The sequence below is a fragment of the Lathyrus oleraceus genome, chromosome 2 (genome assembly GCF_024323335.1).
Source record: "Lathyrus oleraceus cultivar Zhongwan6 chromosome 2, CAAS_Psat_ZW6_1.0, whole genome shotgun sequence".
In the NCBI taxonomy this organism is placed as follows: Eukaryota; Viridiplantae; Streptophyta; class Magnoliopsida; order Fabales; family Fabaceae; genus Lathyrus; species Lathyrus oleraceus.
This window is the reverse complement of record NC_066580.1, coordinates 474,966,037-474,983,924: the sequence shown is the minus strand read 5'-3', so window position 1 is coordinate 474,983,924 and position 17,888 is coordinate 474,966,037. Positions and strand designations below refer to the sequence as shown.

The window sequence follows — 17,888 nt, the reverse complement described above, 5'->3', positions numbered from 1 at the left end:
GTCGTCCGTTGATGTCTGGCTACCTCTCCGTTGGTTTCGATAAACGTCGAGTTTTTCCTGGTCGTCCTCCAGTAGAGTTACCTCTCCGTTGGTTTTGGTAAACGTTGAGTTTTTCCCACTATGTCCGCTGACATGTGGTTGTATCTTTCCCAGTTCATCCGTCGTCCGTTGATGTCTGGTCACCTCTCCGTTCCCATTTATCGTCTTGAGATGTCTGGATGTGACTGTACCTTTGAGAAGAAGAAGAAACAAAAAAAAAGATCCCAGTGAATAAATATCAGATCCCAGTGGATGTTTCCGTTGGTGGATTCCCAGCATTGTGCAAATTCTACGGTCCTTGGTATTCAATCCCTGTTTACCCTGAAAGTCTGACAGCCGTTGCTCTCATCCATTCGGGTTCCCAGTTGATTGAATAGGGGCAGCTGTAGCACCTCAAATTTGCACCTACCATTGTACATACATTTTCATCATTAGGTCATTAACATAACATAGTCCATTGCATAGCATTGCATAGCCATTTACCCAAGTGCAAGTTCAGTTGACAAATTAGGTCAAACTGGTCAGGAGATCAGGTCACACAAGCAAGCATGTGCTATTTTCATTGGGACAAAGCCCTAGGGTTGGTTTATCAAGTTCATGTGATTATGTGATCATTGTGGAGTGATTGGGACAAAGATTGGATTATCAAAGCTCATCAGTCAAGCTGAATTTCAGCTGAAATCCTAGAAAGTCAACTGTGGTCAACTGTGGTCAACTGTGCCTGATTTTATGGATTGGAAGGTGTGAGATGGTTTGAAAGGCTTCATTCATGTCCGTATAAGTCTCATTTGACATACCAAAGATCAAGGTTGAAGAAAATAAAGTCAGATCAAAAGTTTCCTAAATTGGCAGGTGACCTGTAATTTCAACTGCCCAAAATGGAAAGTTTTGCTCCTTCAAATTACTTCATCATACAAGCTTCAAATGGAATTTTGTCCAACATGAAAGTTGAAGATCTTGATCTCACCATTCCAAAAAGTCCAAGAACTTGAGATTCCCATGTGTGGTTGGCAAGATATGGTCCATTCATTTTCAGAAAATGCCCAAATTCAAAGTGCCATAACTTTCACATGGAAAGGCCAATTTGGCTGATTTTTCTTTGAGCAAACCACATTTCATGTGATCTTTCATGGTGCATAATCACATTTTATCAAAAACTCTCATAGCAAAATGGCATTTTTCAAGTGAACTCATTTGCATTTTTTAGCATGAAATGGTGATTTTCAAAAATACAAGCCATATGCACATGGGACCAATTGCAACACATCCAAAATATCATTTAGAACTTGCTTGGACTGGTTTTGAGCTGATATATGGACTGGTTTGGAAAAGGGCATTTTGGCCACTTTGATTGAAAATGCACTTTGTACTAATCATCCTAATTTTGCTAATCTTGATTAATTTTTGATTAGGGAGAGGTATAAAGAGATAATTGTAACTGTTTTTCATAATCACAAATCATATTCTCAGATCCAAACAGAAAATCACAAGAATTCTCTCACTTTTTTCTCCATTTTTCATAAGCTTTTTTTCATCAATTCGTCCATAATTCACCATTGTTTTTGCAAGATCTTGGTTGAATCTTCACTTGCAGGTAATTTGCAAGAACTGTTGGAGCAATTGGAGCCAAAATCGTGCCTAAACCATAACTGTCCAAGCTTGCTCAACCATGGCGAATTGAAGATTCAAGCATCTGGAGCTGTTTCGAGCTGAGCAAATCACTCCAATCAATTGCCATAGCAGTGTACTGGATCTGTTTTGGCGTTAGGGAGCTTAACTTCACTGAATTCCACAGCTGTCATCATCCAAGGTTAGAATCCGATTTCCATCATTCTCCAAATCATGATGTGGCTTTGGTAGAATGAAGATCATAGAGTACAGTGCAAGTGATAGAATTGAAAATCATTAGGATTTGAGAGAGAAATTGTGAATCGAAGCTTTGATGCAAAATCTTTTTTCGCTCGATCCGTCCAGCACAGTAGGAATTAGGAAATTTCGTTTGTATATTGTGAATGTATGTGCTTAGACGGTTCCAACCATACGCCACTTGTCCATTTTCGTGCCAATTTGTTCATGATGGATTCTGGAGATGATGAACACGACGAAGCTCCAAGAAATTCTGGAAAACGCGTGTGTTTGATCCGCTTTTGTGCCTTGCCATTTTCAAATCATGTTTCCCTCCAAGCCGAGCGAATCAGAGCGCGCCACCACATTAAGTTATGCGCAGCGTTTTGGGCCAGGGCTTCAATAATTACAAGTTTGCCATCAGACTTAATTAATTCAATTAAAAAACTTAAATAAATATTTCATCATTTCAATAAACTTCAAAAAATCATAACAAATCCAATTTTAATCAAATTTGAGTGGGATTCCAAATTGTCTCTAGTTTTTTTTAGGTATGATAGTCAAAGTTGTGCTTGGTGAATTTTTGACTTTGCCTATTGATCTTGTTCATGTATGCATTTGATGTATGTTTCACCATATTGATCATGAAATCTTGATGCATTATCCAAAATGAATGAAATTTCACATGCTTGTTCTTGACTCATTGCTGGTGATTTTGATGTATAGTTTGTGGATTTTGGATTTATGGTTTGCAAGATATGATGTGTTCAAGTTGAGTGTGACAATGTGTGTCACACTATGTTATGCTGTGTTCATGAATTTTGTTTCCCTGCCTATGCTTTGCCAAATGCTCCCAATTTTTGCATGTGATATCATCTGTATGTCTAGTTTTGCCATGATTTCTTGTAGGAATTGTTGATTCATTTCCTATTTGATTGGGATTTTTGCTTGCTGTTTAGACATTTTAGGGTTTTGCTTGAGTGATTGCCTTATATGCTATATGAAATGCTCATACCTTATCATATGAAGATGAAATTTGATGGAGTGGTTCCTAACATGTTTGAGTTCACTTTGGCTTTGGACCCATTCATTTCTTAGTTGTTCTCACTGTTTTACAATTGATTGAAGTTGACACTTGTTTTGTGACCTAGTTTAGGTTGATTTTTGCATGCCATGACATGTTGGATTTAATTTCCCCACTTCCACTTGTCCAAATAACATGAAACTTGACATGTAGCTCATTGAATATGTTCTGTTTGAGATGGAATTTTTGTGGAATTTATTGAGTTGTTTTGGTATTTGTTTGATTGTGATCATTCTGTTTACTCATATGTGGTTCACACTTGCTTACTTTGACCTAAATTGTGCATAAAATGAAATTGGGGTATTGTTTTGGTATGGGGCCAATTGGTCTTTCTTCTTAATTGAATTATCTTGGTTTTGATCATGTTTCACTTGCTGTTTTGAGTTTTTTATCTCCTTTTGACCCTAGGCTTGTCCTAGTGGTCCTGTATCTCATGTTTGAATGTGATTTTCAGGTTATGAAGCAAAATGCTGTAAGGATGCAAGTTGATTGAGTTTGGTTTATATACTTGTTATGAACTAACTTGGTTTATTTTGTAGGATGCTTGGTTCACTTGAGTTGATTATGCCTTGCACCTTGCATTGTTTGATTGTACATTGTTTGTTGATTCTTATGTTGTTTGTTTTGATTTTGTGATTGGTATACTGATTGTATTTGATTGATTTCAGGTACATTAGTTGCTAATATTGCTTTGCTTTGCTTGATAAGCAATTTGCACTGAGGTATAACATTCTTGTCTCCATGTAGTCTGGAAGACCTGGCCTATTACTTGGCCAGGCACCTGTCTGAAGTCCTCCTTAAGAGGCGATGTTTGTGCTTGTTTACTTTTGTCCCCAAGCAGGTAAAGACCTCTATGAGGCAATTGGCGGATATAAGAGATATGCAATCTATCTCCCGCTATTCTGTTGAGTCGTCCCTCTGCTCACACCACTGTGTTGACGCATTGAGGACAGTAACCCAAGATCTTGTACAGTTGTACAGTTGAGTCCGTGTCTTGAGTGTAGAAGGGTTCCCACATTCTGAACCCACACTTCTTTGTCTGAAGCTCTCCCTGGCCAGGGATAAGAGCTGTGAAGTCTTATCTTCACTCACCTTTCATCGGCTTCACCTTGGCTCTCAATGTCAAGGTTAAGAGCCACCTTTACCCCTGTACAGACGACTTGCTCTTGCAGTCTTACCCTTTGATTGAGCCTCACTTGTGTGCATATAGTGTGTGCTGTTTGTGACTGTTTGCTATTGCTTGTGCTTTAGGATAGGCTTGCTTCCTGTGCAAGTTAGCTAGAAACCTTGACTTAGGGATGATTTTGTATGATAACATCTAGGCTCGAGTTAGGCTCCCTAGTTGTGTCTCCCTCTGTTATCTGGTTAGGCTAGTCCTGTGTCCCTCCGTAGGGGAACTACGTCGCCCTGATCCTCATACCAGATGAGGTACGTAGGCAGGAGATGAGCAGATCTCTCCGGGCGCCTGTGTCTTTGTTTTGTGTTGTTGCGTGCTTGGAAGCTGATGTAAGTCCATCGAGTGGCATTCGGGTTCTAGTGTGGGTTTGTTGGTTCAGATGCTGATGTAAGCCCAGTGATTGGCATTCGGGCTCCGCGTTTGTCTTCTTGTGTGTGTTTTGGTTCGGATGCTGATGTAAGTCCAGTGATTGGCGTTCGGGCTCCCTGTTTGCCTTTGCCTGTGTTTGTTTGTGTGCGTGTTAGCCGAGCTACGGATGCTCTGATTCTCCTTCGTCCAAAGGAGATACGTATGCATAGGATGCGACATCCTAGCGAGCATGTGTCGTTGCCCCAGTTCGAACTACTTTGACTCTGATGTCTATGCCTGATAGACTAAGTAGGCCCAGGATGCGGTATCCTGCCGAGTCAGTCTTGTTTGTTTTCTTGTGTCTCTTTCAGCCAGTGTGTGTGTGTTTGAGCAGTGTTTTAGCAACCATTTTCCTTCCTATTGTGCGTGGATCCCGTCGAGTACGACGGATGCGTAGGGGTGCTAATACCTTCCATTCGCATAACCGACTCCCGATCCCATTCTCTTTGGTCGCGAGACCATGCTTTTTCCAGGTTTACTCTGAGCGTTTCCTTTCCCTCTTTTGGGATAAATAACGCACGGTGGCGGCTCTGTTGTTCTTGTTTTCCCGCCGGTTTTTCGCGTAATGCGACAATAAGGCAAGATGAATAGCTCGAAGATTTCTTCAAAGAGCAAGACTCAACTATTCTGAGGTATATGCACCAGTAGCAAGATTGTAGACTGTTAGATTAGTGATAGCCTTGGCATGCAAGCAAGGTTGATCGATATTTCACTTAGATTTGAAATCAGCATTTTTAAATGGTCTCCTAGATGAAGTCATGTATGTCACACAACCTCATGGGTTTGTGATACAAGAGGAAGCGAGGAAAGTGTACAAGTTGCACAAAGCTCTTTATGGTCTCAAATAGACATCTAGGGCATGGAACAAGAAGATCGACTCGTACTTAGTCAAATTGGGTTTCATCAAATACAGGTATGAGTATGATGTCTATGTACAGGTCATGGCATAAGATATAACCATCACTTGCTTATATGTCGATGACTTGCTAGTAATTGGAAATAACATGGAGAAAGTTTCGAAATTTAAGGAGTTGATGAAGAAGGAATTTGAAATGTCGGATATGGGAAACTTGTCGTATTTTCTAGGCATATAATTTCAAATTACCAAGCAAGGTATGATGTTGCATCAAAGGAAGTATGTCAAATAAATACTCAAGAGATTCAGGATGAATGATTCGAATTTTGCATCCTCGCCTATCGAACCATATTTGAAACTGGAGAAACATGGAGAAGAGGACAAGGTCGATGTTACTTTGTTCAAACAAATTGTAGGATCTCTGAGGTACGTGTGCAACAACAGACCTGATATAGGTTTCTCAGTCGAATTGGTAAACAGATACATGGATGAACCAAAAGTGTCACACATGAAGATTGCAAGAAGAATCATGAGATACCTAAAAGGATCAATAAGTTGTGGAATTTTGTTTCCACGAGAGTTTGAAAGCAAAGAAGTTGTGATTAATTGTTATTCAGATGTTGATTGGTGTGAAGATAAGAAAGATCAAAGAAGCACAACTAGTCATTTCTTTCAAGTATTTGGTGCCTCAATCTCATGATGCTCGAGAAAGAAACTTGTGGTGGCATTATCATCATGTGAGACTGAGTATATAGTTGGAGGAGATGGAGATGGAGATTGAAGTGAAGAAACCTCTGGTGTTGCAGATCAACAGCAAGTCAACCATAAATCTTGCAAAGAATTCAGTTTTGCATGGAAAGAGTAAGAACGTTGAGGCTAGATTTAACTTCATAAGGGAGAAGATAAATCAATGTGAATTTGAAGTGAGACATTACTTGAACGAAACACGGTTGGCCAACATTTTTACCAAAGGATTGAAGATCGACAGATTCCTAATTTTGAGAATGAAATTAGAAATAATTCAGATCAATTATGATTAATTAATGTTCAATAACTTGGATTATAAGAGAGGTGTTGTGATATAATCCAAGCTCAAACATAAACCTAAATTAATTACTTGGGTTGGGTTGAAATTTAATTACTTATATATATACATGTATATAGTGTAATAATAGCAAAAACAATTTTTCAACAACAAATTACTTTTCATTCTCTCAATCTCCCATTCCTTATTCGCCCCAAACAATTCTGCAGTAACATTAGATTACTTTATCTTAACTTATCTATTTACATATACTATATCAATATATTTTTTATGTATTTAAATTTCTTTATTATTATATCTTAACAATACTTTTAATTTTTTTTATTATAATATATTTATTGCAAACCTAACAATTTATACATTTTAGAATAAAACTGAGTACTATGATTTTTTAAATACCGTATTTATACTCGCACGGAATATATTCAAAGGTTTCAAAGTCCAAGCATGTGCACTGCCATAAACAAATGATAGTCAGAGCTGAAGTCAGAGAAGTTCATTTGCTCTTCCTCAACGCGTTATTATTTCATTTAAGTCGGCATAAAATGCGTTACAACTTTTATCTGATAATGATATGTCTCTACTTGAAAATTCACATTTTTCATCTTCACACATAGTGCTTACTCCATTGGACCTACATTCACAACCTTCTTCTGTTTTTCCTCAAACATAATATAATTATCTATTTCTATTATTTCATTGCATGGCTTCTCATTTTCTAAATTTGATATTTGAGCCAAATACACTTTTATAATTTCTCTAAGAGTCAACTTTTGCTTAATATTATAATCATTTTAATTCATAATAACTCTTTGTTCCTAACTTGTCAAACACATCTTTGTAGGGTCATGCCACATATTTTCCACTCTTTTTCTATCAAAATATGTATTTGTCATAACCTAATTCATTGATTGAATATCATAATTTTCTGCTACTTGTCTCTGATAATTAATGTTCTCAGAAATTGTTATACAAGTGTTTAATGACAGGGACATTTACTTAGTTGGATCAAGTTACTATTAATAATGTTTAATACTAATGTTTAGTATTATCATAATAATAAAATAAAAACTAGTGACATTGTGCATGGACCAGTGATTTTGTTTTTCTTCTACAAGTTGCGGTTGTGACTGTCTTGTTGATATTATGTTCACATATTTTTCTGTCTTTTTCTATTTGGTCTTAAAAAGGATGTTCCATCTCATCATCATTCAAATAATCTCTTTTTTTGGACTTTTATAATCTTTTTTTTTTATATTTAAACATTTAATTTAACTAAATGTCAGTGATTGATTTCATATTTAAGAGCTTGTGTTCTTTCAAACTCTTGCATACACAACTGTTTTTGTAAGGTTCTGTTTGGTTAAAGACTCATTGACTTGGAACAATGAAGGGAAGAAGAGGAAAAAGATCAGAGGTAAGCTTTGGAAAAAAAGAGATGATTTTGAGTAAGTTGTTAATAAGTTGTTTTTCTTAGTTGCTGATTTTTTGTTTGTAGGCTTTTTGGCCTTCTATTGTGATGAAAAAATGGCTTAATATTAAGCCTAAGGTGAATGATTTTAGTGAAGATGAAGTTGATACTGAAACTGAGAGTGAAGATGATGGTAAGAAATTGATTCCATTCTATGTAGTTTATTTCTTCCTGTGATTCTTTTTTATCACTTTTTGATTCATGTCAATTTCTCCTCAGTTTTCTCTCCTAAACAATCAAAAATGGAAGTTCGATGCGGCGAAGATAATCCATTTAGAACACAAGGGGTTCAGTCTATATTCTCAAGTCAAATACCAGGTAAGGATTCATTCCATTTCAGAGTTATCAATTACGTTTGTTTCGGTTTTAGAATTGATTTCATATTTGTGATTATTCAGATGCATCTTTTAAGAAAGCATACAAAACAAAACACAGAAGAGGAAAATCGGAAACTCTGCGTGCTCAGTACATAAACACTAAGGAAGTGAGGGTAGCAATTGGATCTTGGAATGTTGCTGGAAGACATCCGTCCGAGGATCTTGATATCGACGACTGGATTTGTGCCGAAGAGCCGAGTGATATTTACATTTTCGGGTGAGTAGTTCATCAAACTGTAAATGCTTTTGTTGCGTTTGCGATGTTTGTAAAACTTATATTCTTTATGGCTATTCACAGTTTTCAGGAAGTTGTTCCACTGAATGCTGGAAATGTACTTGGAGCTGAGGATAATACGCCGATCCAGAAATGGGAAGCGATCATTAGAAGATCTCTGAACAAGTCTTCGGAGCCTGACAGTAAACATAAAAGCCATAGCGCGCCTCCTTCTCCGGTTTTGAGAACTTCTTCTGCTGCGGATGTTCTAGCCGAAAATATGGATACTGATAATCCAATTGACATGATGAATGATGAGTACATGGAAAATGTTGTAGAGAAATATGATCTGCAACAACAGTTGGAAGCGAATAATGTAATTAGTATCGGAAATGATATACATGTGAGGAAAGTTTATGGTATTGATCTTGATTGGCCTGAACGTCCGTTAGACGCGATCTCACAAATTGTTGATTCGAATCCGAAGTTGCGGAGAGTACTAAGTAGTTCAGCTAGAATTGGGTTTGACTTGAATGAGAATGCTTTCATATACAGCGGTGGTGGTGGAGGTGGTGGATTGAGACGCTCGCACCATAGTTCGGGAAATTTGGGCTTGTTACTGAAAGAGCAACAGGTTATACCGAAAGTAGTTGATTCGTTAGATGATGTATCTGAGATGTTGTCTAATGAGGACGATGATGCTTTTATTGAACTACCTGAGAACCAAGATGATGATGGATTATGCGCGACGAAATTGCATGCGAGGTATGTTCGGATTATCAGCAAGCAAATGGTGGGAATATATGTATCTGTTTGGGTGCAGAGGAGGTTGAGAAGACACATTAATAATTTGAAAGTTTCTCCTGTTGGAGTTGGTCTTATGGGCTACATGGGAAACAAGGTAACACATGTTTATATTGCGAATCCTCGCGCTGAATAAAGGCCGGTCATTGGAATCAAATGTATGAATTCAACGACCGATCTTTATCAGCGAGGTCCAAACTCGTGAACAATTTTCTTATTTTGGTCTATGATTGGTTTTGACAGACACGTTTTTCATCGATGCAGGGTTCTGTTTCAATCAGCATGTCACTCTTTCAGTCGCGTATGTGCTTTGTTTGTTCTCATCTGACTTCTGGCACGAAAGATGGAGCCGAACAAAGACGAAACTCTGACGTTAATGAAATTCTACGTCGCACATGCTTCTCGTCCGTCTTTGATACAGATCAAGCACTAACAATACCATCGCACGAGTAAGCTTTATTATAAGTCGAATTTTTTTTCCATAGTAAAGCTTTTTTTTGCACAAAACTTATATTAATTCGCGTTTGGTTTATTGCTAACAGTCAGATTTTCTGGTTCGGAGATTTGAATTATCGGATCAGCATGTTAGACTCCGAAGTTCGAAAATTGGTGGCTCTAAAAAAATGGGATGAACTAATGTATTATGATCAGGTAAGATTTCAGTTAGAAAACATTATCTTGGCTACTGACTCTCTACCAAAACCTTTTATTTTACTTGACTGGATAAGCTATGATATCTCGACTATTTCTGAGCAGTGACAAACAAGTTTCCATATTTATATGTTTATGTTCTGTTCTTTTTGCTGTCCTAGATTAAACAATTTGTAACTAACTATTACTTTATCTGTTAATTCGGTATGTAGCTAAGCAACGAACTGCGTGTTGGACGCGTATTTGAAGGATGGAAAGAAGGGTTCATAAACTTTGCACCTACTTACAAATACGAAATCAACTCTGATAGATATGTTGGTGAGATTCCGAAGGAAGGCGAGAAAAAACGAGCTCCTGCATGGTAATTTCGATATTTATAACGATGGTAATAGATATGTTTCTTTAATTTAAACGACAAATATTGATACTGTTAGTTTTTATGTATATGCAGGTGTGACCGTATACTATGGCTAGGAAAAGGAATAAAGCAACTACAATACGAACGTGCGGAAATTAAGCTCTCGGATCATAGACCGGTTAGTTCAATTTTCTCGGTTGAAGTCGAAGTATTCGATCATCGCAAACTAAGAAGAGCCCTAAATTTTACTAGTACTGCTGCGGTTCATCCTGAGATTTTCCCTGATGAAGAAGATGGTCAATTTTACTAGAACTAAAAATTGTATAGGAGGAAGCTAAGTGTATATAGTTATACAATATAGTATATAGGAGGAATTTGACATTTTTTGTTTCTTTTTTCACAGTAAAAACCATTATTCAATTTTGGCCTCATCATTAGACATGTGTCTTGGTTGTTTTGTTGTAATTGTAACAATAGACAAGTTCTATGTAACCTAATAAATTGATTTTTGTGGAATGATGTTTTAAATTATTCATGCATTTTTTTCTGGTTTGTAGCAGATTGAGTACTTATCTGCAAAATGGAATTAAAAAAACAATAGGTCAAGTTGGTTGCACCAATTCTAGGTGAAACAAAAGCACCTGACAAAATTCTCCACATTAAGGTTGGTTTGAAAATGTAGAAACAAACACCAACAAACAATGCAACAAAAACATCTTTATTAAACCTTTCAACTCTATAAGCACATTCAACTTAAGACTTCTGCAGCATCCCATTTCCTTTTTTTTCTTCACCATTTTCTTCCAATGGAGCTTTTGAAACTGTTACTGATCCTAATTGCTGTTTTGTCCAATATTCACACTATGAAGAGTAGTGAATTTCTTGTTCACGAGTATTACAAGGAAAAGTGTCCCTTAGCTGAAGAGATAGTGAGACATAACATGGAAGTAGCGATTTTCAAAGATCCACGTTTAGCAGCGTCATTACTTCGATTACACTTCCACGATTGTTTTGTCATGGTAATTAAATTAACCATATATAAGCATTTCAATGTTCGATTATTTTCATTCGATTGTTCTTTATTCGTTTTAATTTTTATTTGGTCTTATACTGTTGGTTGTTGAAATGAAAATAAGGGATGTGATGCATCAGTACTTTTGGATAGTGTTGAGGGAATGACGAGTGAGAAACAAGCTGGACCGAATTTGAATTCTTTACGAGGATTTGAAGTCATCGACAAGATAAAGTATTTACTTGAGGAGGAATGTCCTCTCACTGTTTCATGTGCTGATATTCTTGCTATGGCTGCTCGTGATGCTGTTGAATTGGTACACATTTTCTCTCTACTCATTCTATTTGCATCACAAATCTCACGCATTCACAGAGACAGGACATCAATGATCATTGATTAGTCTGTCGAGATTTTAGAGTTTTTTGTATCGTCTGATCTTGATCCAATGATCACCGATGTACTGACTGCGAGAATTTGTGATTCAAATCATTCATAACTTTTTTTCTTACCAATGATTAGATTGTTTGTTTTGAAGAGAGGAGGACTAAGATGGGATGTGTGGCTTGGGAGGAAGGATTCCCTTGAGTCAAGTTTCAGTGGAGCCAACCTATTCATCCCTGCTCCAAATTCTTCTTTACATACTTTAATCAACAACTTTAAGCAACAAGGTCTTGATGTCGAAGACTTGGTGGTTCTATCAGGTAAATTCGCGATTCGGAAAATAAGTTTTCAAACTCACCAATTTTACTAATTTCGATTAAAAAAAACAGGTAGCCATACTATAGGAAGGGCAAGATGTGTTAGTTTCAGGCAAAGGATCTACGAAACAAAACAAGAATATCACTACGGCTACGACTACGATCACTACAAAAGATACACAACCTTCAGAAGAATCCTAGGGTCAATTTGTCCTGTTAAAGGAAGGGACAACAAATTCGCACCCCTTGATTTTCAAACACCGAAAAGGTTTGATAACCACTACTTCATAAACATTCTTGAAGGAAAGGGATTGTTAGGTTCTGATAATGTTTTGATCAGCCAAGACATGGATGGAAAGATCAGGGAGCAGGTGTGGAGCTATGCCTCCAATGAAAAACTTTTCTTTACTTCATTTGCTAAGTCTATGATTAAGATGGGAAACATCAATGTTCTTACAGGAGATGCAGGAGAAATAAGAAGGAATTGTAGGTTTGTGAACACTTAGGTATTATGTATTTTGGATGACTTGTAATACAAACTTGTTCTCCCCTTTATTGCTTGCATGAATAATAACAATATGTGTTTCCAAATACAAAGCACTATACAATCTGATTGTTACACATTTACACTTAACTAGTCAACGATTATATACTTCAACTACAATACATAGAATTCTCTATAACAATGTAAAGTGGTAGTAGTGATGATCTTCGAGTCGTTGCTAGGAAGAAGAAGCAGCGGTGGCAGTGGCGGCTTTTATAGCTTTTTCCAATTCAGATTCCAAATCACTCACTACTCCAACATTCTGTGACTTGTTTGGTTGTTTTTTCTCACTCTTCTTTCTGTCATTGTTATTGTTATAGCTTGCCCGAGTTTGAAAGCTCTCGCCTGAAAGATGTTTCTTCGGATTCACAAGCTTCGCTTCACCCCTAGAAACTCTCATTTTCATTTCATCCAACACTTTCTTCATCTCCTTATTTTCCTTCTCAACATTCTCCAAATCACCTTTTGCCATTAAACACACATCCTTCACCATCTGCAAATCGCCTTCCTGAGCGCGGTTCAACTCATTTAGCTTCACTTCCTCAACCCGCTCCAATCCAATTTTATTCACTGTCAAATATGGTATTTTCAAACCAGACTTATTCCCCGGAAAATTGACACCCCAACGAAATTTCAACAATAACCCTTGTGTCACAGGTAGAATAGTTCTAGCCATAACAGCAACAGAAGGTGAAAGACCATGTTTTTCACTGTTCTTACCATCTGGAACAACACCAACACCAACAACAACGTTGTTGTTATTGTTATTGTCGTCTCTATGGCCAAATGGTTCCAAGTTCAAATTTTGCCAACCGGAGGAACATCCATCTTGAACAGGAAGAAAACCCTTTTCGAATTGAGGCGAAACAGAAAGAGGGTTAGAATCAGAAATAGTTTTGGTGATGTTGTTAGTATTAGGGTTAGGGTTAGGGTTAGAATCAGAGAAAACAGTTTTATGGAGAGAGAAATGACCGAATTGGGGTTTAAAGTGAAGAGAGAAAGAAGGGAGAAGAAGAGGAATAGTAGAGGAAGGAGTAGAGAGAGAGAGATTAGCTGAGAAGACGAGAGGAGAATGACGAGGTGAACCGGAAAGGCCTAAACCGGATTTGAGGGAGAGAGAAAAGGGGAGAGATGAGGCATTTGTGGCGGTGGGAGTGTAAGAGAGTTTGAGAGTTGGACCTGTTGGGAAGTTAGTTGAGAGTGAGAATGAGAAATCGGAAGTGGAGTTACCTGTGGCGGTGATGGTTGAAAGTAAGGGATGATTGAAAATGGTGATGGGTAGTTTTGCTGTCATTATTTGGGTTTGTTGATTTTCGTTGGTGTTGTGGAATTTGAGGGAGAGCTTCATGGTGAGATGTTGTTGGGTTGTAGAAGTTGGAAGCTAGAAGAAGAACCATAAGAGGTAGCTGCAGAGAGGTGATGATTTTTTGTTTTTGGTGGAAGATGGAGGAGGACGTGGAGGAGAGGAAAGCAACTTATGGGCTCAAGTTTTGAAGCTTTAAGCTTGGTCCATTACGAGGATTTAACTTGGAAAATTCTTTATGTCAAACCCAAATTATATTTGGCACCCATATTTTTATATTATCCAAATTGTTTCTAATTGAAAATTGAATAAAAAATTTGAATGAAATTTTTTACAGTTTTAACAAAATTTTGATATACTTCAAAATTTTCAGTAGGATATTTTAAATTTTTGATATATCAGATATTCAAAATTTTCTGATTTGTTTCATTAATTTTCGAAATTTTGAAATTTACACGTGATTATCGGAAATTTCTACCTAAATGAAATTTTTGGAAGGGTTATTTTTTTGATTTTTTGGACGTTCTATGATTGCACCGACAATTTTGTGTAATCTAGAATAAATGCAAAGTTGTATAAATAGAGGGTCACATGTTTGATAAAAACATCTCAAAAAATATATTTTCCTCAATTTTTGATTAAGTCAGAAATGTACTTTAACGGAGCTACACCACCCATAGAGTTTAGGCTTCCGGATTGCACCGCATCTCTCGCCAGTCTGACGTCCAAATTGAATGAATTATTGTATTAATATTGAAACTAGGAAGGTGAGAAAAATCGAGTTTCGTGAAGATTGGACTAATACTGACGGGAGAGTGAAATACAACCTTATTGAGTTGAAGACCGACGAAGATGTGAAGAAAATGTGGAGTTCATTTCGCCGTAGGATAACAAAGGATACGAATGATATGTTAGGCTTTCAAGATTTGTTGACGACATAATGGAGATGTTGAAACGTCCATAATCATAAGACAATGTTTAGGTTTTTCTTATTTATTATTTTTTTCTTAAGTTATGTTTAAGTTAATGTTGATGTGATATTTGTATTTCAATGTTGATGTTTAAGTTATGTCATCAAAAATATTATTCAATAAAAAGTTATGATGAAAAAGTCTAAATAGTATACAAATAATACATAATATACGAAATCCATGATATACAAAAGATATCTAAATATGCCCCCCATTGGCTATGTCTGCAGTCCGAGATAATCTAGTATAAATCTGGGTTTACCAAACTCATGAGGTTTTCCATAATAACTACAATCATGTAGAGACGCTGTTGGACATCAACATCAGCTGTAGGAGACAGTGACACGTCATCAACAAGTACCCCAGCTCCAGAAGGCCCCACATCAGTAGTAGGTGGGATGATGTGAGCGTGTGATACAATGATGTATCACTCTAAGTAATCATCCTCACATTGTGATGAGTGTTAAACCCTAACTGCCTAATCTCTAATGGCACGACCGAAGCTGATGAAGTTACTATAAAACCATCCATCAATGCCCGCAGATGGTATATCTGGAACTGATCGTGGGATACTCTGAACGTAATCATACTGTCACAAACACCTCTCACACAAGTGTCTAGCGACCATGGTCTCCCACCGCATATATCCTAAATATAATGACGACTCCTCGAACTCACAGAGGACTCTATGACCAGTATATGGTGTCCAGATGACATCATCTATAGTCAATGCACCGAGCCTCATTATGTACTCAGCAACACCACCGGGATGTGCCTGTCTGGCCTTCCGTATCTCTGCCTGTGGGAACCCCACTAGGAAATGTTGCACACTCCTATCACAGATGCTGGAGAAATGCTCGTATATCCAAATTTGATGTCAAAACAAAGACACAATACATAATTAATAAGAAATGATATTCATGAGGATTAAATAAGAAATCAACAACAACTAATAATTTCAAGTATGCATGTAACAGACTCAAATAGCGAGCAAGTTGTTTGGTCTCAAAGACCATCGTCACTCTAAGGGTTGTATACAAAAGTGGCAATGCAACACACCCCCGAGCCCAACTGGTCTCCTCGAGCCTACTGAAGAGGCACACATATTGGGAATCAATATAAACATCATACTTGTCCGCAAAAAGAGTATATGTTATTATATGTAGCATGTACGCCCTAGCAGCAACCTCATAACTCTCATCCGCTACAAGCTCGTCGTACATCTTCTGAAGCCAAGACATACAAAGATGTGCGCCCTTGTTGACGCCAAAATCCTCCTGCACGGCCACATCATACACTCCAAAATCTCGTGCAACAATCTGACATGCAAGGGACATGCTAACTACGAGAGTCGTCCAGAATTTGCCACCAATGGGAAAATTGAACAATGAGGAGACATCATCCAGAGTGATAGTCATCTTCCAACAGAAGGTGAAATGAAGATGTCTCATTGTTCCATCTCTCAATAAAAGCACTAAGTAGTGGAGCGTCAAGCATGGTGAGGGAGCAATGGGCAAAATCAAGCAGCTGAAAGTCCTATATAATTCGGATGACCTGCTCAGGCATCCGATGGGAAAATTGAACAATGAGGAGACATCATCCAGAGTGATAGTCATCTTCCAACAGAAGATGAAATGAAGATGTCTCATTGTTCCATCTCTCAATAAAAGCACTAAGTAGTGGAGCGTCAAGCATGGTGAGGGAGCAATGGGCAAAATCAAGCAGCTGAAAGTCCTATATAATTCGGATGACCTGCTCAGGCATCAGAATCTTCGGGAAGTCTTTCATCTTTGACATGTGTGATGTCACCTTTAATGTGAGACGCTCCTGCGATAAACAAATATAAATAAATTAGCATTTAGCTTTCATGGCACAATAATAAACAAATTAGAGTTAAACATAAAAGACATATACCTCTCTCTATCATACTCGTAACACCACGTGGTCAACATACTCGGTAAGCACTGACCGGTCAATGGGTCCTCTAGAGAATCCTTAATTAGTGTGCATAGAGGAATCGATCGAAGGAGTTATAACCTCTGTGTCAGCAGTAACCGATGAGACCTAATCAACAACATCAGCATCTGGCTGGACCACCCGAGCAACCTCCTCCAAACCAGCCTCGTCAACAACAACAACCGGATCTATAACCTCCTTAACCACCAAATCAACCACTCCATCAACAACAGCAACATCTGGCACCACCTCATCTCTAGGCTACTATACTCACTGTACCAATCGACATCGAGTGATACGAGGTGCCCAAAACTGACCCTATTCAGCCAACCACTTCCGGTGTGAACCGGTTGGGCCCACTCGTCCAGACCGTATATGGGAAGACTCACCCTTAACACCCTTGGAAGCCCTAGCCTGGTCTTCCGCTCGATCAACAACTCTCCCTGCAATAGTGTTGTCTCTGCCTCTGTATTTCACTGCAAAAGAAGGAAAAATTAAAAAATATATATATTAGCAACTACCGGCAATTTCATAATTTTTAATATAAAACAAAGTTTTGGTACATATCAGAAATTTCAAAATTTCCGATATAAATTCCCATGGTATATATCCCAGAAATTTCAGAATTTCCGATACAAAATCGAGTTTTTATAACTACAGGAAATTATGAAATTTCCGGTATAGTCAATGGGATTCCATACCTAAAATATTGAATTTTTCGGTAAATATTTCATGAAAATACCGGAAAATTTGAAATTTCCGATACAAAATACCGAATTTTTTGAAAAAATCGATATAAATACTCACTGTTTTTGAAATTTTCGGTATCGCCCCAGCAATTTCAAATCCACGCGTCTGGACTGTAAATTTTGAAATTTTTGGAAATAATTTTACGAGGGCAGTGTCGTTTTTGGAAATAACACCCCTCATAATTTTAAAATTTCAAAAAATGTCCTTGCTATTATTTACCAATCAAATTTTACTTTTCTTTTAACATATACCAAAAACAGAATTTCCAGTAGTACAATTGAAATTTACAATTCAATTTTTTTGCATTTCTAGAAATTCTCACATT

General features: G+C 37.4%; 3 protein-coding genes across 3 annotated transcripts; 2 read left to right on the top strand and 1 right to left on the bottom strand.

Moving 5' to 3' along the window:
• Window positions 1-7,621: 7,621 nt before the first annotated feature.
• LOC127120540 (type I inositol polyphosphate 5-phosphatase 2) lies at window positions 7,622-10,872 on the top strand. Its single transcript, XM_051051003.1, has 9 exons — window positions 7,622-7,871; window positions 7,953-8,058; window positions 8,145-8,243; window positions 8,324-8,519; window positions 8,601-9,417; window positions 9,585-9,769; window positions 9,863-9,971; window positions 10,184-10,332; window positions 10,423-10,872. The coding sequence occupies exons 1-9, from the start codon at window positions 7,842-7,844 to the stop codon at window positions 10,637-10,639; spliced, it is 1,908 nt and encodes a 635-aa protein (XP_050906960.1). The 5' UTR covers window positions 7,622-7,841; the 3' UTR covers window positions 10,640-10,872.
• A 90-nt stretch (window positions 10,873-10,962) lies between these two features.
• LOC127120542 (peroxidase 20) lies at window positions 10,963-12,545 on the top strand. Its single transcript, XM_051051005.1, has 4 exons — window positions 10,963-11,348; window positions 11,466-11,657; window positions 11,877-12,042; window positions 12,112-12,545. The coding sequence occupies exons 1-4, from the start codon at window positions 11,136-11,138 to the stop codon at window positions 12,543-12,545; spliced, it is 1,005 nt and encodes a 334-aa protein (XP_050906962.1). The 5' UTR covers window positions 10,963-11,135.
• A 21-nt stretch (window positions 12,546-12,566) lies between these two features.
• LOC127120541 (uncharacterized) lies at window positions 12,567-14,121 on the bottom strand. Its single transcript, XM_051051004.1, has one exon. The coding sequence runs from the start codon at window positions 13,929-13,931 to the stop codon at window positions 12,762-12,764; it is 1,170 nt and encodes a 389-aa protein (XP_050906961.1). The 5' UTR covers window positions 13,932-14,121; the 3' UTR covers window positions 12,567-12,761.
• Window positions 14,122-17,888: the final 3,767 nt, after the last annotated feature.

Bases quoted from the DNA above. Each gene is read 5' to 3' on its own strand.
- LOC127120540 (XM_051051003.1), top strand. From the start codon at position 7,842: ATGAAGGGAAGAAGAGGAAAAAGATCAGAG. The intron at 8,520-8,600 runs GTGAGTAGTTCA...GGCTATTCACAG, and splicing joins AGTGATATTTACATTTTCGG to TTTTCAGGAAGTTGTTCCAC. The intron at 10,333-10,422 runs GTAATTTCGATA...ATGTATATGCAG, and splicing joins AAAAAACGAGCTCCTGCATG to GTGTGACCGTATACTATGGC.
- LOC127120542 (XM_051051005.1), top strand. From the start codon at position 11,136: ATGGAGCTTTTGAAACTGTTACTGATCCTAATTGCTGTTTTGTCCAAT. The intron at 11,658-11,876 runs GTACACATTTTC...TTTGTTTTGAAG, and splicing joins CTCGTGATGCTGTTGAATTG to AGAGGAGGACTAAGATGGGA. The intron at 12,043-12,111 runs GTAAATTCGCGA...TAAAAAAAACAG, and splicing joins AGACTTGGTGGTTCTATCAG to GTAGCCATACTATAGGAAGG.
- LOC127120541 (XM_051051004.1), bottom strand. From the start codon at position 13,931: ATGAAGCTCTCCCTCAAATTCCACAACACCAACGAAAATCAACAAACC.